The sequence below is a fragment of the Hemicordylus capensis genome, chromosome 3 (assembly GCF_027244095.1).
Source record: "Hemicordylus capensis ecotype Gifberg chromosome 3, rHemCap1.1.pri, whole genome shotgun sequence".
NCBI lineage: Eukaryota > Metazoa > Chordata > Lepidosauria > Squamata > Cordylidae > Hemicordylus > Hemicordylus capensis.
The window spans coordinates 272,040,261-272,063,794 of record NC_069659.1 but is presented as its reverse complement, the minus strand read 5'-3'; the positions used below and the strand labels follow the sequence as shown (position 1 = coordinate 272,063,794).

Sequence of the window (23,534 nt, the reverse complement as noted above, 5' to 3'; positions counted from 1 at the left end):
CCCACAGCTGCTGCCTTGATCGTCTGCTAAGCCCGCTCTCCCCGCTAACCCCCTTACGGTGAGTCTCACTGATTGTGAGACTCGCCTCACAATAGTCCAATCCCATTCAGTCTACAATATGCAACCTGTTGAGTTTTTAAAATGTCTTTACATGTGTACCTCGCCCGTCATCCAGGTGATTCAGAACAAGGTTAACCTCACAACCTATCCCATGAATAGGTAAAAACATAATCCCTGTTCACATATAAGCAGCTGGGTACAAAACAGCCAGATAGAGGGGAAATTGAGAACATAGTGGTGTACTGAAGCTGTAGAGGGCAGACAACATGATTCTGGAGCATGTGAGCATACCTGCCAACATGTCCCTATTTTCTCATTCACCTGAATGGGAAAATAGGGACATGTTGGTAGGTATGCATTAGCACCTGGGTATCGTTTCTCGGTGGACTTTCTTTTCCCCTGTACCTGAATATACTGTACCCAATACATTAGAAATTTGAACAGGACTTTTGTGAGCTTCAGAAATTGGTTAAGAGTTGAACCTGAGTTTTACCTCTGTACAAACTGCTTACTCTCGTTTGAGCACTATGTGGCCATCTGCCTATGATGCAGTAGCTGGGATATGGAAATATAGCCAGGGCTTTCTTGTTGTCATTTATGGAACAGTTTGCAATCTTGTGTGTTATCTTTCCATAGCCAATGAGGGACTTGGTTGTGCATGCAGTTTTCTGGATCTAAGCCATTATATGTAATTAAATGTGGGAAACATATTGAAAGACTGCTGTGCCCTATTGGCAACACTAGAAGATTTCTCTGATTGTTACCAGTTACGGTTTTATTACTGTAACAAATAAGTAAATGTGAGATTCCTTGTATATTGCTGTGGAAAATAAAGCATGCTGAATGTTAAATATATTAAAATTATTCTCTGATGCTAGCTAGTGCTAGAGGTGAGAAGTAATTCTGGCTGTTCATTTTGATGTGGAAATTCTTATGATTCTAATTCACAATTTTCTATCCTCTTGGTATTAAGATGTTTTCACTGAATTAATTGTGCCACTTTGGAACTTTCCGATATCAATGTCAGACTTGCATATCTGCCTTGTTTGTTATTTCTGGAAAAGTTATATGCAACTTCTTATTCTTATCTTATAGCTTTTTATAATTTTCAGTTTTAATTTGAACCTAATGATGATTGTGGTTTTTAATCTGAAAACTATTGTATCTCGTGTCTATCTTATTGTTGTGAGCCGCCCCGAGCAGTAGTGCATTGGAGCGGCGGAGTATAAATATTTTAAATAATATCCTTTGGATTCTTCTTTCCCCCAGAAGCTGGACTACCAAAACCTCGTTGGAAGAAGAGGAAACACATTTTTAAGATTGGACATGGTGGGACTCTGGACAGCATGGCTACAGGAGTACTAGGTAACTTAAAGAACTGCATGTATCCCCCAAGAATTGTTGTTTACTATATTTATATCCTTCCTATATAGCTCTTCCTCCAAGGAGACCAGAGTAGTGTATATAATTGTTTATCCTCACAATAACCTTGTGAGGTAGGTTAGGCTGAGAGATAAGTGATTGGCCCATGGTCACCCAGTAAGTTTTATGGCTGAACGGAGATTTGAACTCGAGTCTCCCTGATCCTAGCCCGGCACTCTAACCACTACACCACACCTCCCCCTCTGACATTAATGTTCAGATTTCAGTGTTCATTTCTGTTCGTCTTCACTGTGCAGGAAATTGTTGGGACATACCTGCAGTTTTAAAGTCTTTAAGTTTTTAAAGTTTTGTGGAGTAAATATAAAGACTCTTAGATGTTAGGTCTTGGCTTCTAGAAATCTCATTATGTTCTTTGAATAATTAAGGTTTTCAGAAGTGAGGCTTACAGATTCTGTAACAGATAAGAATCCTGAAATGCCTCTGAGTTACATGTACTGATGATGATTGAACACCCTGCTGGATGAGACCCAAGGCCCATCTAGTCCAGCATCCAGTTTCATACAGTGGCCCACCAGGTCCTTTGGAAGCCCATAGGCAAGAGCTGAGGGCATGCATTCTCTCTTTTTGTTGCTCTACTGCAGGGCTGCTCAACTTTGACTCTCCGGCTGTTTTTGGACTACAGCCCCCATAATCCACAGCCACAGTGGCCCAAAGCCAGGGGTTATGGGAGTTGTAGGCCAACATATGCAGGAGGGCCAAAGTTGAGCATCCCTGCTCTACTGCAACTGATCTTTAGAGCTATATTGCCTCACTCGTCTTTTTTCTGAACTAAAAATCCCCAGGTGTTGTAACCTTGCCTTGTAAGAAAGGTGCTCTAGGCCCCTGGTCACCTTGGTTGCCTTCTTCTGCACCTTTTCCAGTTCTACAATGTCCTCCTTAAGATATGTTAACCAGAACTGTACACAATATTCCAAATGTGGCCCCACCATAGTATTGTATAAGGACATTATAATATTGTTTTATTTTCAGCCCCCTTCCTAATGATTCCAAGCATGGAATTGGCCTTTTTCACAGCTGCCACAGACTGAGTCAACACTTTAAACGAGCTGTCCACCACGACCCTGCAAGATCCCTCTCCTGGTCAGTCCCCAACAGCACAGACGCCATCAGTATATATGTGAAGTTGGGGTTTTTTGCCCCAATATACATCACTTTACACTTGCTAACACTGAACCTCATTTGCCATTTTGTTACCAATCCCCCAGTTTGGAGAGATCCTCTTGGAGCGCTTCACAATCTCTTTTGGATTTCACTACCCTAAATAGTTTGGTGTCATCTGAAAATCTGACCATCTTGCTGCTTACCCCAACTTGTAGATTATTTATGAATAAATTAAAAAACACCGGTCCCAGTCAAGATCCTTGGGGGACCTCACTTCTTACTTCCCTCCATTTAGAGAACTGTCCATTTATATCTACCCTCTGTTTCCTGACCTTCAACCAGTTAGCAGTCTACATATGAACCTGTCCCTTATCCTATGACTGCTAAGTTTTCTCAGGAGTCTTTGATGAGGAACTTTCTCAAAATCGTTTTGAAAGTCCAGGTATCCTGTGTCAACTGGATTACCTTTATGCACACACTCATTGTCACACTCAAAGAACTCCAAAAGGTTGGTGAGGCAAGATTCACCTTTGCAGAAGCCATGCTGGCTCTCCTTCAGCAAGGCCAGTTCTTCTATATAGTTAACAATTTTATCCTTAAAAATGCTTTCCATCAATTTTCCTGGAATAGACATTAAGCTAACCCACCTGTAATTTCACGGATGCCCCCGGATCCCTTTTTGAAAATTGATGTTACATTGGCTACTTCCCAGTCCTCCGGTACAGAGCCTGATTGTAGGGAAAAGCTATATACACACAGTATCTTTGCAAGTTTCACATTTGAGTTCTTTAAGGACTCTCGGATGGATGCCATCTGGCCCTGGTGATTTGATAATTTTTAATTTTTCCACACAGTTTATAACATGATCTCTTGTCATCTCTGACTCAGTTATTTAGCCTCTGTCGCTGAGAAGCTTGGTTCAGGCACAGTATCCTTTGCTGTGAAGACTGATGCAAAGAACTCCTTTAGCTTCTCTGCAATTTCCATTTCTTCCTTAATAATCTTTCATGCTCTCATCATCTAATGGACCAACCACCTCCCTGGCAGGTTTCCTGCTTCTGATGTATTCAAAGAAGTTTGTTATTCTCCTTGATGCTTTCAGCTAAAGGTTCCCCCAAACTCTCTTTTCACTTCCCTTATTGTTTTCTTGCATTTCTTTTGCCAGAGTTTGTGTTCCTTGCTGTTCATTTTGGCAGGACTTCCAATTTCTGACATTTCCTTCTCTTTATAGCTTCCTTGCCTTTACTTGTTAGTCCCACACTTAGTGGTATCTTTCCTCCTTTTTGGTATATGTTCTAACTGGGCTTCTATTATTGTGGGTTTAAATAACTCCATGCATTCTGGAGCAAAGTGACTTTCCTGATTTTTCCCTTTCAGTTTTCTTTTCACAAAACTCCTCATTTTAGAGAAATTTCTTCTTTTGAAAATCCAAGTGTCTGTGTTAGACTCCCTAGGCGATTCTCTCCTCGCATGTATGCTGAATTGGATCACACTATGGTAACTGTTTCCTCAAAGCTCCATGACACTAACTTCCCGCCCCAGGTCCTGTACACCACTCAGGATTAAATCCAAGGTCACCTTCTTTCTGGTTGGTTCAATGACCAATTGTTCTATGACACAGTCATTCAGCATATCTATAAATCTGGCCTCTTTGTCATTACCTGAATGTGAATTTACCCAGACTGTGTGTGGGTAATTGAAGTCACCTAGTGTTATAGTTCTGTCTCTCTGATGACTCCCTGATTTCCTTCTGCAGTGATTTCCAGTCACTGTCAGTGTTTTGATCCGGAGGGCGATAGCATGTCCCTAGTATCACATTTCCCTTCAGGCTTTGTGTTGTCACCCACATAATTTGGGTGCCCTTACTCTTGCCTATAGAGTAAGAGCTTTTAGGTATCGCCCTGTTTGCTGAATGGAGTTCAGAGTACTGTTGACAAATTAGTCCTCTTGAGGTGAGGATGTTATTGGCCACTGTGAAAACTGGAAGCACAAATAAATTATGCTTCCTGTTTTTGTGTAGCTGCCATAACATTTGGGAAGAATTCTATGGAGAAGAGGTCAGCCTAATTTCTGTACTCAGCTTGTTTGTATCTCCTATGCAGTTTACTTTAACACAGCTGGTACAAAAAAGGGAGTTTACTTTACTTGTGCTTCCTGGTTTTTTTTTGATCAGGTAACATGCAACACCATATCTCTATCTGAAAACAATTTGGAATATATGCAGCCAATGAGGTGTAGCCTAAATATTCTAGTATACTATGTGTAGTCTAGAATTATCCATGCAGAAGAAAAAGGTATACCATGGTGATACATCCACATATCCTTGGCTACTAGCTACCGTAGGTCAATAACCATGGATTTCCTGTTGTTTGCCTATAGAACTATGAATTCCACCTATTAAAGATAGCAGCCCTGTAAATAATATAAGAACCACATACACCCCACTGGCTGGATCAAACCAAAGGTCCATCCAATCCAGGGTCCTCATTCTCATATCTGCCAATCAAATGTCTCTGGGAAGCCCACACACAGGGTGTAAAGGCAGTGCCTCTCTCCTGTGCTTGCTTCCCAGAAACGGCATACTGCCTCTGAACGTGTTATTTGTTGTTGTTGCTGTCCCAGGATAAATACGGTCTTGCTAGGAGCAGCTGATTCACTCTGATGTGTCCCTTGAATATATGAACAATTCAGATGTTGGAAATGCAACAGGGATTATTTTGTTGGGATAAGTGAGTGTATAAACACATCCTTCATGTCAGAGAGTGAGTAGTTAAGAGTGATATACAGATGGTTACTCAGTAGCCAGGGTCATATATTCAAACCAAGCTGAAGTACAAACTGACCACTTGCTGTAGATTCTTTATACTGAGTAAAACTCACTATTGATTGACGAGTGAAATTATTAAGTTGTGTTTCTGATGTAATTGAGTGTCTTTTGTGCTTATGAATTTGACTGCCATGGTATGTCAGAATAAATCTTGGCATTTTGCAACTGAATAGTCTCTCTAATTTCCTGTAATGTTGAGTTTTACAGCAACTTGACACTTCTAGATGCTTTGTCAACTGAAAAGAATTGGAGATCCTTCAGTTATATATGCCTGGCTGCCCACTATGTAGCTGGCCTGATCAGTGATGCTGTCTACATCTAAGTGTTATTCTCCATGAGCGGGTCATGAGCTGCACAGTTGAGTTATACAAAGTATTATCTGAACTTTTTTCTGGCTATGCACAACTTTAACTGAGACCCAGATTTTGTTTTTTTTCAGGATTAGTGGAGTGTTTTGACAATAGAGGAGTTTGGGGTTGTAATATAATCCCCAATTTTGCATAAAAGCAAAAGCCCAGCAGAGGAGAGGTAGAAGTCCATCTGCTTCCCACCCAATACTGCCTGGGGTGAGAGACCAGGTGGGTCTTGGGGGCTCCTTCTGCTGTTGCCTGGCTACTCCTGCTTCCCCTGCGGGGCTGCTGCCTGTAGGTAACATCTGTGGGGTCTGTGTGGAGAGTGAGTGCAGGACTGGGACCAGCCCCTGACTGACTCAGCTGTTCCTTGGGTCATCTGCTCAGTTTTGGGCTTTATAGGAGGCTGCTTGTGGCTTCAGGGTGTTAGAAGCCCAGCGGAAGAGAGGGAGAAGTCCGTCTGCTTCCCACCCAATATTGCCTGGGGTGAGAGACCAGGTGAGTCTTGGGGGCTCCTTCTGCTGTTGCCTGGCTACTCCTGCTTCCCCTGTGGGGCTGCTGCCTGTAGGTAACATCTGTGGGGAGTGTGTGGAGAGTGAGTGCAGGATTGGGACCAGCCCCTGAGTGACCCAGCTGTTCATCTGCTCAGTTTTGGGCTTTATAGGAGGCTGCTTGTGGCAGCGGGCCCACCACCGGCAGGGCGACACCAAAGGGGGTCGCCCCTTTGGAGGAACCACTTTGGGTGAGAACGAGGGCTAGAGGGCCTCTGTTTCATTGGTTTTTAGCTATTTGGGAATTGGGTTGAAGTTGCTGCAATGTGTTTGGGTTTGTCTAGATATGGGGAAACGGGGCACCTTCATTAACTGTTGGGCAGCTATTCCGGTGGTGGTGGGTAATAGAAGAAGAAACGTTGGCAGGTCTGCAGGCCGTTCCAGGGGAAGGGTAGTCAGAAATGTATTAGCTGTCTCCCCTTCTGGCTGTCCTGCCAGCTCTTTGACCTCGGTGAGCACTGCCAACAACCCACATAGCCTTACCTTGCTCCTCTGCAATGCCAGGGCAGTCCACAATAAGCCTGAACTCATCCATGATTTGATTATGGATGAAGGGGCTGACCTGGTATGTATTACCGAGACTTGGTTGGGCGAGGCTAGTGGTTCAGTCTGGTCCCAGCTTCTCCGTTCAGGCTATTCTGTAGAGGAGCAGGTGAGGGGACATGGGTGGGGAATTGGAATGGCTGTGGTGTATAAGGATAACATCTCCCTTACCAGGGTCCCTGTTAGGGTATCGGACCATATTGAATGTGTGTACTTGAGTTTGGGGACCAGGGATAGATTGGGACTTCTGTTGGTGTACCGATTGCCCTGCTACCCAACGGAATCCCTTACTGAGCTCACGGACTTGGTCGCAGAACTCGGTTTTGGAGTCTCCCAGACTTTTGGTGCTGGGGGACTTCAGTGTTGGTTTTGGGACCAATTTGTCTGGGGCAGCTCAGGAGTTCATAGTAGCCATGACAACTATGCGCAAGTCCCAAGCGGTCTCTGGACTGACGCATATTGCAGGTCACAAGCTTGATTTGGTCTTTTACTCTGATCAGGGTGGTGTTCTGTGGGTGGGGACTCCTTTGATCTCCCCATTGTCATGGTCGGACCACCATCTGGTTAAGGTTGGACTTACAACCACTTCCCACCTCCGAAGGGGTGGTTGGCCTCTTAGAATGGTCCGCCCGAAGAGGTTATTGGATCCAGTAAGATTCCAAGGAGCCTTGGAGGGATTCAATGTTGACTTTGCTGGTGATCTTGTAGATGCCCTAGTGAGAATTGGAACAACCTGCTCACCAGGGCAGTAGACATTATTGCCCCCAAGTGTATCCCCCACCCCTTGGGGGTGGGAGGCACTGTTTTACAGTGGTTCTGCTCCTACCTCTCGGACAGATTCCAGATGGTGTCGATTGGAGACTGTTGCTCTTCGAGATCAGAGCTTAAGTATGGAGTCCCTCAAGGTTCCGTACTTTCTCCAATGCTTTTTAAGCATTGACTCTCATGATGTCCACCACCTCATCAACTTGGTGCTGAGTCTGCTGCAGGCGGAGGTTGCTGCCAAGGGCAGCTCCAGCTGGACCACTGGTTGATATGCTGGCGGTGGCAGCGGAGCTCCACGCGAGGCTGAGCGGAAACTGCGCGGCGCAATATGGAGAGGAGAGCTGGTCTTGTGGTAGCAAGCATGACTTGTCCCCATAGCTAAGCAAGGTCTGCCCTGGTTACATATGAATGGGATACTTGATGTGTGAGCACTGCAAGATATTCCCCTCAGGGGATGAAGCCGCTCTGGGAAGAGCAGAAGGTTTCAAGTTCCCTATAGGGCTGAGAGAGATTCCTGCCTGCAACCTTGGAGAAGCTGCTGCCAGTCTGTGAAGACAATACGGAGCTAGATAGACCAATGGTCTGACTCGGTACATGGCAGTTTCCTATGTTTCCTATGTTCCTAACATCTACATGAAATCACTGGGAGAGATCATCCGGAGATTTGGATCTGGGTGTTACTAGTACGCTGATGACACCCAGATCTACTTCTCCATGCCAACTTCCTCAGGAGCTGGCATATCCTCTCTAAATGCCTGCCTGACAGGTTCGCAGTCTGGGAGTTCTTCTGGATCTATACCTCTCCTTGATTTCTCAGGTTGAGGTGGTAGCCAGATGGGCTTTCTATCAGCTTCGACTGATACGCCAGCTGTGCCCGTTTCTCAAGATCAATGACCTCAAAACAGTGGTAGATCTGTTGGTAACCTCCAGACTTGACTTTTGTAATGCGCTCTAAGTGGGGCTGCCTTTGTACGTAGTCCAGAAACTCCAGTTGGTTCAGAATGTGGCAGCCGGGCTGGTCTCTGGGTCATCTTGGAGAGACCACATTATTCCTCTGCTGATGGAGCCTCACTGGCTGCCAATAGGTTTCCGGGCAAAATACAAAGTGCTAGTTATAACTTATAAAGCCCTAAATGGCTTAGGCCCTGGGTATTTAAGAGAGCCACACCGCTCATTGAAGTACTCAGAGGAGGTCTGTCTCCAGCTACCACCAACCTGTTTGGTGGCTACACAAAGACAGGCCTTCTCGGTTGCTGCCCTGAGATTGTGGAATGCGCTCCCTGCTGAGATACGATCCTCCCAATCTCTGGCAATTTAAAAAAAACACCTGAAAACCAATCTTTTCACCCAGGCTTTCCCAGCTTTTAAAAACTGTCTGTTTTTAATTTTATGGCTGTTTTAAAATTGTTGCATTGTTTTAACTTTCATATGTGTGTTAATTGTTTTTACGTTAACCGCCCAGAGACAAAAGTAATTAATTAATTAACTTTAAACCCAGACTTGCTTCCATACTGGGCTAGCAACTTCTGAATTATTGGTAAGAAGGATGGGGGTTTGTCATGTATAAAATGGTGTCATCTACAAGTAAGCTAATTTTATGGCACATTGGAATAGTATGAACCACTTGCATCCTTGGTAAATGATGACTTCAGGAAACAGTTTAATAGAAGCAGCAAACCAGGTTGATTGCAGGTGGTGGTGGGTATCCCTGCATGTTTCCCTTTTTATTAAGACATTTTCAGACCTGTAACAACTGATCATCACTTGTGCTCCTGAAGCCTCATATAGTGTCTCTGCTACTGAGAGGAAGCCGATGCCAAATTTAATGTGCTTCAGTGCTATTGGGAGTCTAGATTTAATAGTACTTCAGTACAAAATGCTTTAAAATTATCATCATCATAATCATCCTAAATGGCTCTGTGAGTTAAAGTAATCAACAGTGACCTGCCCAAAGCCACCAGACTCCTTCATGGCTGAGCAGGGATTTGGGTTTGACCATCTTGAATACACATACAACTCTTGGTCTTCTGTACCTCACTGGCTCACAATTTTGATTTTGGGAGCCCCTCTGTACACTTAGCTATCTCTCCCCTCCCCCAACCCCCGGCTCCTGGCCACATATTCCCTTTCTCTTCTTATGGAACAGAGATTGAATTGGTCTTCTTCATATAAATTGCTAAAATTGTGTACTTGCAATAGCTACTTGTTTAACAGTACCATTTCAAATTTTACTGTCATTGGGGCAAAACACAACAATGGACACTGCATTTGGACAGTGTGTTGTTATAGCTTTCTGTTACCACTGTATTTCTTTTTATGGGCTCCTGATGCCAAGGAGTGTGGGATGTTGGGAGGATGGCAGTTGTGGAGGAAGAAGAACAGAAGAAGATGAGGGGGGAGGAAGAGTGAAGAGCTGGTGGGTCCTCAGGGGATGATATTGATATTATTATTATTATTTCTTGTTTACAGACAGGTGTTATTGACTGGTTTGTTTTATCCAGACATCGAGTCCTTCCCAAGGACCTGGGATGCCAGAATTTTATTGTCAATGGTTATAGATATCGTCGCAGAATATAGGCTGTTCCCAGTAAAGCTGCTTTTTGTAATTGGTTGATGGTGATATCTGTGGCCCCTATGGTGTTGAGGTGCTCTTCAAGGTCTTTTGGAACTGCACCCAGGGCGCCAATTACCACTGGGATTATTTTGGTCTTCTTCTGCCACAGCCTTTCAATTTCAATTTGTAGATCTTTGTATTTGGTGATTTTTTCTATTTCTTTTTCTTCTATTCTGCTATCCCCTGATATTGCTATGTCGATTATTTTGACTTGTTTTTCTTTCTTCTCGACTACAGTGATATCTGGTGTATTGTGTGGCAGATGTTTGTCTGTTTGTAGTCGGAAGTCCCATAATATTTTTACATCTTCATTTTCTTCAACTTTTTCAATTTTATGGTCCCACCAATGTTTGGCTACAGGTAGCTTGTATTTTTTGCAGATGTTCCAGTGTATCATCCCTGCTACCTTGTCATGCCTTTGTTTGTAGTCAGTCTGTGCGATCTTCTTACAACAGCTGATCAGGTGATCCACTGTTTCATCTGCTTCTTTACAAAGGCGGAACTTGCTGTTTGTGGTGGATTTTTCGACTTTTGCTCTTATTGCATTTGTTCTTAGTGCCTGTTCTTGTGCAGCCAGTATTAAACCCTCTGTTTCTTTCTTCAAATTGCCATTCTTAAGCCATTGCCAGGTCTTGGTGATGTCTGATTTTCCACTTATATTGTGTAAATATTGACCATGCAGGGGCTTATTTCTCCATTTTTCTGCTCGGTTCTTGACTTGTTCTTTCTTGTAGGCCTGTTTTGTTTCATTGGTGTTGAATAGTTTCTCGTTATTGACCATTTGAAGTGCATCTTCTTCACTGTCCTTGATATATTCTTCAAGGCCTCTTTTCTCCTCCTCTGTTTGATGGACTTGCAGCATTCCTCTTCCACCTGAGCAGCGAGGGAGGTAGAGCCTATCTACATAACTGCGGGGGTGCAGAGCATGATTGATGGTCATGGTTTTCCTGGTCTTACAATCTAGCGTCTCTAGCTCTGCCTGGGTCCAGTCTATTATCCCTGCAGTGTATCTGATAACAGGTATAGCCTAGGTGTTTATGGCTTGTATGATGTTCCCGCCATTGAGTTTGGACTTGAGGATTTTTCTGACTCTCCTGATGTATTCACTTCCAATTTTTCTTTTAACTTCAGTGTGTGTGATGTTATCAGCCTGGAGAATGTCCAAGTATTTGTAATGTTCTTTCTCTTCCAGGTTCTTGATGTTGCTTCCATTGGGCAGTTCTATTCCTTCTGTTTTTGTTATTTTCCCTCTGTTCATTATTAATGCAGCACACTTGTCTAGTCCAAACTACATTGCTATATCGCTACTGAATATAGGGACAGTGTTTAGCAGTGATTCGATTTCTGACTGGGACTTTCCATACAACTTCAGATCGTCCATGTACAGCAGATGGTTGATTTGACTGGATGTTTTAGATGTTTGGTATCCGAGACTTGTTTTGTTTAGTATTTGTGAAAGTGGGGTCATGGCGATTACAAACAATAGAGGGGATAGTGAGTCCCCTTAGAAAATGCCTCTTCTAATGCTAACCTGTCCAAGTGTCTCGCCATTGATTGTTAACTGTGTACTCCACATGCTCATTGCTTTTTTTATAAATATCTGAATGTTTTTGCTGTTGTTTCTAAACATTTTAGTATCCATGTGTGAGGCAATGAATCGAAGGCTTTGTTGTAGTCAATCCATGCAACACTTAGATTGGTTTTTCTTCTCTTGCAGTTTTCTAAGATCATTTTGTCAATCAGCAGCTGGTCTTTTGTGCCTCTGGTGTTCGGGCAATTTCCTTTCTGTTCAACTGGAAGCTGTTTGTTAGTTAATAAGTGTTGCATCACTTCATCTGCTATTATTCCAGTTCATAATTTGAACATGGTTGGCAGGCAGGTTATCGGTCTATAATTATTTGGAACTGCACCTTTTGCTGGGTCTTTCATAATGAGATGAGTTTTCCCAGTTGTTAGCCATTGTTCAATATCACCACCTTTCATAATGTGATTGAACTGTTTTGATAGTTGTTTATGAAGGCTTGTTAGGTGTTTAAGCCAGAAGCCATGCAGTTCATCGTCGCCTGGCGCAGTCCAATTTTTAATTTTCTTTGCTCTTTCACTTATTAATTCTGGTGTTATTATTAGATCTTGCATTTGTTGGTTACATTTTCTGACCTCTTTCATCCAGCCTGCTTTTTTATTATAATCTATTGGATTGTCCCATAATTTCCACCAGAATTGCACTGTTTTTTCTTTATTTGGTTTTTCTACGTTTCTTGCAGTTTCTCCTTCTATGCTTTGGTAGAAACGTCTCTGATTTGACTGGAATTGGAGATTCTGCCTGTGTTGTGTAATTCTGGCTTCATATCTGCTAACCTTCTTTGACACTGCTGTTATTTGCTGCTTTATTATTTCCAGGACTTCTCTAATTTTCCTTGAATCTAGGTGGTATTTTTGGATCAGATACTGTTTGGTGTTTTCATTCTTCAGCTTCTTGTCTTTCATATCTTTCAATTTACTAGCATCTGATCTAAGCCTGGAGATTTTATTTTCTAATCTAATCTTCCATTTAGGTGATATACTGCTTTCTTTTTTTACAGGTCCACTGATCTTATATCCGAGCTCTTGTGTTGTTATTGTTGCTGCACTGTATATTAGTTGGTTTGTTTCTTGCAAATTATTGGTTGTTATTTCTGCAAGTGCAGCACTGACATCTTTTAATGCCTGAGCAAGTTGTTTTTTGGCAACTGTTTTTAGAGCGGGAAGTCGAACCCTGGTGGTTGTTTGGTTCATGTGCTCAGTTATTTTTTGCTTTAGTTCTTGTTGCTTTTCTGTTAAACGGCATTTGGGTTTTTGAGGTGAAGGCAAAGGGGAGGTTGCCTGGTTTTGATTTTGAAACAGTTCAGCAATGGTGGTATCCTCTATTTCCAACACCTCCTCCATCTGCACCTGAGCAACTGCTTCAGTTGGTGGTAATTCTTCTTCCATATCTTGAGCCTGTGTTGCTCTTTGCAGTTCTTCCAGCTCAACTCCTATGAATACTTTATTTCTTATTATGAATCTTCTCTGGTCTGCTAGCCTTTGTTCTGTTATTTCTGTATCTGGATGCTTCTCTTTCCAAATTTGGTACATTCTTTTTAAATAACCTCTTCTAGTTGGACTAGACTTGTAATAGCAGATCATTATTTCCTTGTTGGCATTTTTTGTATATATTTTTTGGTTAAGCGACGTTTCTTCCAGTAGCTTTGCTGTCTCCAGCCCTGGTTGGTCAACTGAAGATCCCGAGTCCTGTAGCCCACTTGCCACCAGATGTCCAGGGACTATAGCACCTGGCGCGGTCCTTGTTGACCCGGGTGACGACCGATCCGGTATAGATTTATTAAAGTTATGTCTCACCATATTGTTGATGGGAGAGGCACTCTTTGTCTGGCTCCTCTGGTGAGACCTGTCCAGTATGGTTGGAAATAATAACAACAACAATAATAATAATAGTAATTATAATACATATACTTATTATAATACTTATTATAATATTTACATTTTATATCCCGCTTTTCCTCCAAGGAGCCCAGAGCGGTGTACTACATGCTTAAATTTCTCTTAACTACCCTGTGAAGTAGGTTAGGCTGAGAGAGAAATGACTGGCCTAGCATCACCCAGCAAGTATCATGGCAATGGGGATTTGAACTCAGGTCTCACCAGTCCTAGTCCAGCACTCTAACCACTACACCACACTGGATAGAGGAGGTTTTTGTTTCCATGGCCAAACCATCAGACCAGTGAGGGGCAGAATTCCTGTGAGTAGCAGGCAGTAGTGGGAGGTCTGCCACACAGGCACCTTAAAAGACTCTAGTGCTGCACTGCACCATCTGAGCCACTGTCTGAGCATGTTGTTGGACAAAAAGGTAATATATTTGTTTCAAAAGTGTGTGGAAAGGGGGGAAATTGACAGATTTAAACTATCAAAACATAAAGATAAAAGTCTTGTTCTATCTTCGCCCCATTCTAGAACAGGGTTGCACAACTTCAGCCCTCCGGCAGGTGCTGGACTACAACTCACATCATATCTGACTACTGGCCACTGTGACTGGGGATGATGAGAGATTAAGTCCAAAAACAGCTGGAGGGCCAAAGTTGTGCAGCCCTGTTCTAGAAGAACCTGTGTTTTCCACCTGCCGCACTTGCTCACTACTAATACAGATTTGCAAAAACACTAGAGATTTTTCTGAAAATCTCCCTGAATGGTCTCTCTAATTGTAGTGTAGTAGTGAACCAGTGTAGTGGTGAACCTTTGCATTCCTGCTTAGCTTCAATGTGTTAACGAAAGCCAAGCGTGTTACAGTAGCTGCCCACATCCAAGTCCTTATTTTGAAGCTCACCTTGGTAGATCGTCATTAACCTTGAAATCCTTTTATATAACACTGTTTCGCATACATACTAGTTTGCCTCTTGTATTGCCTTTGCCTCTTCTTTTGTGCAATGTTTGATGATGTTGCAAGAAATCAACATGAAACCCACAAAACCCATTAAAGCTGTTAGATCAGCATCTGATTCCTGGTGATCTGTAGAATCCGTTATTTATTGGTAATATTTCTAAGATAATCTCAGATTTCGCAGTTATTTTATAGGACCATGGTGAGAAAATAAGTGGTAAATTAATTCCTTAGTAATCTTCTGCCGCCATAGTTGGGTTCCTACTGAATGCCAATAATGTTTTAAATAGTTCATTAGTTATAGTGATGGCTTTCCTTGCCAACTGATGAACCTTTCTAAGACTTAAGCAATGGCACGCAGCTGTCTTAGATAGTCCTGCTAAGGAGTTTTGTAACAGTGCTTGCAAGAAATGCCCTTGGCAAGGAATGACCAAAGTGTAGAATTAAGGTCATTCTAGCAATGAGTTACACTTGTCTGTGCTGCTTTTTTCTCAGCTCACAGAAATGCAGGACAGTAATTCTTCTTCTAGACCACATTAACATTTCGAATCTGTTAATGTAAAATTCTGAAAGTGTGCAAAATCGTGTTTCTGCCTAGAGTGACAGAAATCAATGAATACAAAAATGACAGAGCAAGTCCTGAAGCCATAAAAGGCAGTGGCCAGGAGCACTTTTTATCAGCTTTGACCGATATGTCAGCTGTGCCCATTTCTAGAGGTAATTGTCCTTAAAACAGTGGTGCTTATGTTGGTAACCTCTAGGCTTGACTACCATCATGCACTCTCCATGGGGCTGCCTTTGTTCATAGTAGAGAAACTACAAATTGGTACAGAATACGACAGCCAGACTGTTCTCTGGGACAACATGAAGGCATCTTATATATAACATCAATTTTGAAAGAACGGCACAGGCTGCTGATACGTTTCCAAGCAAAATACAAAGTGCTGGTTATTACCTATAAAGCCCTCAATAACTTGGATCTAGGGTACTAAACGTCCTCTGCTAACTGGGCAAAGAGGCTCCTTTTAAACGTGATGATTCTCTTAATTTAGCAGGGGGAGAGTAACTGGCCTTCTCCAGCCCCAGCATAGTGCCTCCAGTGACTGTTGCTGGTGTCTATCTTATATTTATTTTTAGATTGTGAGCCCTTTGGGGACAGGGATCTATCTTATTTATTTGTTATTTCTCTGTGTAAACTGCCCTGAGCCACTTTTGGAAGGGCGGTATAGAAATCAAATAAATAAATAATAGAGAGTGCCTTATTTGTCATGAACCCTGTTGCCTATTAAGATCATCTGGAAAGGTCCAGTTATGGTTGCCACCAGCTTGTTTTGTGGCAACTCAGGACTGGGCCTTTTCTGTGGCTGCCCCAGGGCTTTGGGATATGTTCCCTGTCAAAATAAGAGCATCTCCACCTCTGATTGCTTTTAGGAAGCCCGTCAAGACACACATGTTTTCTCAGGCTTCTAACTGAAATTAAGTTCAAACTGTTTTTATCCCATGAAATTGTTTTAACTTGATATTCAGTGTAATTGTTTTGTTTTGCTCTGTTTTATATTGTGTTTGAAATTGTGTACACTGCCTAGAGATACACATATTAGGCGGTTTATAAATATGATAAATACTTTAAGGCCTCTTCAATGTGTAAAATAGAATAAACATTCTATTAGATCTTCCAAAATGAAGCAAACACATTTCAATGTACAAACACCATTATCAGTGCTCTTTTTCAAGCAGCTGGAAACACTTAAAATTAAATACAGTAACTACGGCTGAAGTGACCAATCCAAGAACAGGAGAAAAGGAAGGCGGGGGAAGCGAGTGGCTCTCCAAAATTAACTATTTGTGCTTTTACTGGCCAATAAATTTCATTGCCTCTCTTGTTTCCTCCTCAGTATGAATTGACATATTAATGTTCAGTATACATAGCCTCTTTAATCTTTCTGTCAGTAGCCAGAACAAACACCTTTTGTTTGTGCAACTCTTTCTTCATGTTTTTCTTTGATATGTTTTGCCCAGGTTTTCAATTGATCTTTATTATATTGCATGTCTGCTAAATGTTCTTTTTAAATACATAAATGAATTAAATATTTGTCTTCCTTAACAGTGGTTGGCATTGGAAAAGGAACTAAAATTCTGAGCAGCATGTTGGCAGGTTCTAAGGTAAGGAATGAGTGGTACCTCCTGTTTTCCTCAGTCTCACTTTCGACAAACAAATGTATCATGAAATGGGGAAAAATACTACCAGTATTTTAAAACTACTAAATACTACAAGAATTGACAAGTAGTGAAGGCTGGAAATGTCACTGTTAGGTTCCATTACTCTAATCCAGGGGTTCTCAAACATGGGTTCCCAGATGCTCTTGGACGACAGTTCCCATTATCCACAGCTACAAGGGCCTTTGGTCTTGTGTTTTGAGAACCTCTGCCTAATAATGTAATAACTCTGAGAAAGCAAGACCAGCTAAAAGAAGTGAGGCCGATCTTACATTTGAATCCTGGTTGTTCTAGTTTAATGCAGAATACTTCTTAGCCTTTTTAACATTTCATGTCATTCATTTAACTGAAAATTATTACTTCAGATTCATAATATATATTTTTAACTTTTAGCTATATCTTAATTCCATATTTGAATTCACTTGTTACAGAAAATCAAGCTGTTCCTAGCTGTGTTTTTCACTTTCAACACTAACATTGGGTGTGGGGGCGGGCGGGAGGAGAGGGTGTGTGGGTACTGTCTATTTTCAGCAGGGAATCTATAAATAAACAAAAGAACAGTGCTTTACCTGGTTTCTTTATGATGGTGCTCCCCAACAACTTCACAAATACACTGATGATACACTGAGTTGTCGGTGACTGACCAGGAGAGGGATCTTGGGGTTATGGTGGACAGCTTGCAGAAGGTATCTACTCAATGTGCAGCAGCTGTGAAAAAGGCTAATTTCATATTTGGAATCACTAGGAAGGGGATTGAAATTAAAACTGCTAATATTATAATGACTCCTTATACAAAACGATGGTGTGGACACATTAAGTACTGCGTACAGTTCTGGTAAAATATCTTAAGAAGAACAACTAGAAAAGGTGCGGAAGAGGGCAACCAAGATGATTAAGGGCCCAGAGCACCTTCCTTACAAAACAAGGCTGCAACACTTGGAGCTTTAGTTTAGAAAAAAGACTGAGGGGAGACATAATAGAGGTCTATAAAATCATGCATGGTGTGGAGGAAGTTGATATGGAATTATTTCTCTCTTTTACATAACTCTAGAACCAGGGGTCATCCCATGAAACTGATTGCCAAGAAATTTAGGACCAACAAAAGGAAGTACACACACAACACATAATCAACCTATGTAATTCTCTGCCACACAAGATGTGATAGCCAGCAGCCTGGAGGGCTTTAAGAGAGGTTTAGATAAATTCATGGAGGACAGGTCTATCAATGGCTACTAGTCTGAGGGCTATAGCCACCTCCAGCCTCCAAGGCAAGATGCCTCTAAATACCAGTTGCAGGGGAGCAACAGCAGGAGAGAGGGCATGTCCTTAGCTCTTGCCTGTGGGCTTCCCAGAAGCATCTGGTGGGCCACTGTGCGAAACAGGGTGTTGGACTAGATGGGCATTTGGGCTGATCCAGCAGGGCTGTTCTTATGTTAACTGTTGTTTATGCAGCCAGGCTCTGAGAAGAAGCTCAGCTGCAAGGGAAAATGGGGATATAGCCATAGCTTACTGACAGAGAACATGTTTGTATGCAAAGAGTCCCAGGTGCAATCCATAGCATCTCCATGAAGGGGTGGGAAAAACTTTTTCTGAAAAATTAGAGAGCTGGTTGGTGTAGACCATAGCTGAACAACTTTGGGCCTCCAGCTGCTGTTGGACTACAATTGTTGTTATCCCCAGTTACAATGGCCAGTAGTCTGGGATTATGGAAGTTGTAGTCCAACAACAACTGGAGGGATAAAGTTGTGCAGCCCTTTTGTAGACAGTATCTACCGAGATGAACCAATAATCAGATTCATCTGTTCAAAATGGCCTGGTGGCCATTTGCTTTACACTTGCTCATCCTGCCCTTCAAGTTCTCCTCTCCCTCTGGTTGTTGTAACCAGCAGACACATGTTTTCTGTTAGAACACATGGTTCCACCTTCTCTTTATTATGTAATTATAGTAAAGGCTAGCAGTTGTGCACTTCAGAAATGAAGTACTTTTTTAGACAATCTATCAGTAGTTTAGGAGACATAGTTGCTATCAAAATCCATGTGCTTTTGTTTACAAACAAACATGTGAATGAGGAATGATGTCATGGCGCCCACGTGGGGTGCTAATGTCATGGGAATTGTCAGAAGGTCCTTACGTCACGGGAAATGGTCAAAGGAGGAGTTAACGTCCTAGGAAATAGACAGAACCAGGGGTACACCTTCACCCTAGACGTTCTGGCCCTGTCCTTCCACCCCCACCCTAGAATATGTTTCAGAAAGAATACCTCTTTTAAAAAAGCCTCTTACAGCATGAACAAATACCATTAGTGTCTAAACAACCTAGTCCTCTCTTCCGTATTCTACAGTATTAAACACACACTAAAATAAATTATCCCCTTGAAATACCAAGACCCAATTCAACACATTGGGCAGATCAGATTTAAAATGAAATGTAAGCCATTCAAAACAAATATACAAACAAACAAACAAACAAACAGAAAAGAAACACAACACTGATAATAATCCAGGAATTATCTGAAAATGGAGCAATCCCTCCACCCACAGCCCCTCCCAAATGGCCATGCTTTTAGTTTTTTAAACCCACTCCAGGAAACCTCATTTAAACTACAAAAGGGGGACAATAAATTAATACTGGGGGTTGTTACGAGGAATAGTAACTTGCTATTTACAGATCTTTCTCTGCTACTGAATGATTTCTGGGGAGCTCTCAGGAAGTAGAAAGAGAAATACTTCCTGCTTCACACTGTTTTATCATTTTGAGTCAATTCTCCACATGATCATCCTTGAGTTTTCTGATTGGTTATCATTCCTGCTGGTAAACACCTGCATGGTCACTCCTTATGCTAATGAAAGTCTCTTCTACAACTCGGTGGGATTATCTGGTGAACTCATCTGGGGACCTCACCCTTCTTGTAAATAAGGTAGACAGAGGCTTTTCAGGAAAAAAAGTCACTTTATTTAGAATGAAGGCATTTTTATTTTTTATGAAATGACGACACAATAAATTGGCATTTAATAGGAAAACCACATGGACACAGAAGTATTCTGTAGCTGTGTTTCTGTGCTCCTCCCTTTGTATATCTTTTAAAAAGTTTGGTTCACTTTTATGCTGAAGAGAGGTTTTTTCCTTTGCAGGGATACTTAATGAGATTATCTCATCCGGTTCCTAAGCAACATAGGAATCCTTCTGCATAGAAACAATGTATGATGAAAAAACACCACAAGATGGCAGCAATGTACAGCATTAAATTTATATTTTGAGAGGGAATTTATACTGTTGTAGGGATGTGCACGAACCGGTTTGGAGGCCATGTTGGAAGCCTCTGAACCGGTTTGGAACCGGACCGATCCGGCGGTCCGGCACTGAGGGGGGGTCTACCTTTAAGGGTGGGGGGGTAGAACTTACTCCTCCCGCCGCTCTTCCCCCTCCGGCACTGCAATTTAGGTCGAAGTTTTTGGGGCGGCAGCGTTCCTCCCTGCCGCCCCTGCCTCCGTCATTGCCCGGAAGTCTCAGTAATACGATCACGCATGTGTGTGTCGCAGCGTGCGCACGCCTGCCGCCGCTGTGTGCACGCCTGCCGCCGCCGTGTTCGCGCCTGCCGCCGCCGTGCGTGTGCCGCCTATGTCACATGCATGCTGCGTGTGACGTAGGCGGCGCATGCCCGCACAGTGGCGGCAGGCGCGCGCTGCGACGCACACATGCGTGATCGTATTACTGAGACTTCCAGGCAACGATGGGGGCAGGGGCGGCAGGGAGGAATGCTGCCGCCCCAAAAACTTCGCTCAATCAGGGAGAGCAAGTGAGTGCGAGAGTCGTGGGGGGGGAGTGAGCGAGAGTCGTGGGGGGGGAGTGAGCGAGAGTCGTGGGGGGGGAGTGAGCGAGAGTCGTGGGGGGGGAGTGAGCGAGAGTCGTGGGGGGGGAGTGAGCGAGAGTCGTGGGGGGGAGTGAGCGAGAGTCGTGGGGGGGGAGTGAGCGAGAGTCGTGGGGGGGGAGTGAGCGAGAGTCGTGGGGGGGAGTGAGCGAGAGTCGTGGGGGGGAGTGAGCGAGAGTCGTGGGGGGGTGAGCGGGCGGGTGGGAGTCGGTGGCGAGAGCGAGGGGAACACGGTGCAATGCACAGTTACAAAGGGGAGGACCAGCCAAACGAATTCCCCCCAACGAATTCCCCCCAAGTAAGTAAACTACTACACAGATGCTCTGTGCGGGTTCAGCTAGTAAATTATATATTTCTTAAATGGGGATGTCCCTATTTAGGCTTTATTCAGTTCTGCTTACTGATGCTCAACTGAGTTGACCTTCACAAGTATGAATGCAAAATAAATACAAGGTGTGCAGCTAGGCGGAATATGAACTTAGACCTTCAGATTTTATATCAGAGATGTAACCAATGCAGAGGAAAAATGTTTGTGATTTCTAGCACATAGGTAGATGTGTTTTTCAGTTTTACATATGCTGTTGGCAGTAGCAATAAACCTGCAGGGTGTAAAAGTACAGTTAATGTGTATAATTTGTTAAGGGAAACAAGCATAACATAATGTAATCTGAATGAACATGTTGGACACAGCTGGAGGATATGTTACGTTTCCTCTTTGATACTGCATATGAAACTTCTGGTGTGAGATTTGAAGTGGCAGTTACTTGGTTGTTTTGGAAATTATTCTTGGTTAATTGAGATCTCAATTTATCCATGCTGGTGAGTTTTCATCCTTGCTCACAAATATATGTACTGACAAAAAAGAGAGTGGCCTCAGTTTCAAGGCATGAAGAATAAGATTAGCACTTATTAATCTCTAGCTGTGCAAGTACAGAACTGTACCAGATAGTAACTCTGCCCTTGAACTCTTGACAACTTAATTATAGTATCTGAGCATGTCAGATTCGAAGATTGTGTTGTTTTAAAAACTGTCATAATTGTAGCTATAACGCATATTTAAATTAAGATTTGCTTTCTGGCTTTCTAATAAGATTTTGCAGGACAGAGAAAAATACTATGTTCCAAGTTATGAACATGTGACTTACAAAAGCACTTCTTGAACACAACCCATGTGAAAGTTTGCAACTTTCTGTACCTGAAAAGTTGGATGTAGGCCATGTTTGGCATATAGAAATATTTCATGGAATTTATTTCAGGGCAAACGGAGATGGGGGTGGAGGGGTCATTGCCTAACAGCCCAGGTTGACCTTAAAATGTACTTGTAATTTGTATAGTATCCTGCTGAGAAAATTGTTTTTGCTTTTCTTTAGCTGTGGTTTCCCCTACAGAAGTTAGGTAAAGCAATAGTTCTAGCTACTCACAGTTATACAATGCACTTGGGTGATGTTCAGTTCATTCTAAGTTACTTTTCACAAAGCTGTGGTTTACTAGGCCAGAGGTTCCCAATTTTTTTAAACAAGTGCACCTGTTCTGTCGCAAACATTCAGCTCAGGTAACCCAGAGAGAGAGAGAGAGAGAATGCGTACATACACAGAAATTTAAATGTTATAGTTATGAGATGGGTTACTTTAATAGAACAAGTTATTTCAATGGGATTACTCACTGCTAATTCTTTTGAAGTCTGTCAGTCGGGCTGATGGGAAGGGAATGGCATATAGCCAGCCAAGCAGGAGCAGAGGAGGAGGGTCTTCTCCCTCTTCCCTCCCTTTCTTCAGCAGACATGTCACTGAGGACACATAGATTTCAAGCCTGTGATCCTCAGATGGGGTACAAATAGAGTGGCTGCAGCATGGGGAGACAGGAGAGCTCTGAGTACCCCCTGTTTTGAATCCCTGTGCTCAGTTTTGCTCTGAAGGGAAGGTGCAGATAATTAAGGAAGAGTGCATTAATGGCTACTGAACAAGTCAAAGATCCCAGTGTTGGGTAGCATCCCTTCAGATTCATTTTGTTACATTGCAAATAATCCACTTTGGGGTTTTTTCCATGCAAAGGTAGCCCTAGATTCCACAAGTAGGTTAAACCAGAGTAATTTCACTTGGGAATGAGGGGCCCAGCATCTCTTCAGTTTACTACTTATTGAAAATTTGCTCTCTGATAATGGACAGATATAAAGCTAGCTGGGTCCATCCACCCCCCCGGAATACCCAGAAGCTTCTGTCACTTGTAGAAAATTAGAATTGATTTCCCTACATTAATTGCAACTTCTTGTTTAGGCAGGTGGTGAACTGATCATTTGATCTCAAAGGTTGCCGTCTCTCCAGAGAGGACTTTTGTTGAAATGTCACCTTGATAGCATCAAATCCAAGCTTCTAATGGTCTCTGAGGCTAGAGAAGACAAGAAATCAAGGATATAAGGGAGATACTGAACTAGGCCTGGTGTTGAACTACTCAGGTTTTTTTATAGTAAAAATCCCAGGGATCCACAAATGGCCAGTGGAAGCCATTCAAATTAGCCATTCAGTTTTTAAATGAAACAGTACTACAGGAGAACCTTGTTACTTGAGGGAGTTCTGTTCCTTGCCTACTACCGTGAGTAACAGAGAGGAGAGCTGGTGGAGAAGAGAGCTGGTCTTGTGGCAGCAAGCATGACTTGTCCCCTTAGCTAAGCAGGGTCTGTCCTGGTTGCATTTGAATGGGATACTTGATGTGTGAGCACTGCAAGATATTCCCCTCAGGGGATGAAGCCGGGAAGAGCAGAAGGTTTCAAGTTCCCTATAGG

General features: G+C 42.7%; 1 protein-coding gene across 5 annotated transcripts in view; it reads left to right on the top strand.

Annotated features, from left to right (window-relative positions):
* Positions 1-23,534, top strand: part of TRUB1 (TruB pseudouridine synthase family member 1) — a 62,115-nt gene that overhangs the window by 2,867 nt on the left and 35,714 nt on the right. For 4 of the 5 annotated variants that reach the window (XM_053312021.1, XM_053312019.1, XM_053312022.1 and 1 more), the window contains exons 2-3: positions 1,330-1,425; positions 16,777-16,832. In XM_053312021.1, the coding sequence (XP_053167996.1) occupies positions 1,330-1,425; positions 16,777-16,832 (152 nt within the window). The remainder of the gene's footprint in view (positions 1-1,329; positions 1,426-16,776; positions 16,833-23,534) is intronic. The other variant, XM_053312023.1, reaches the window with a different exon arrangement.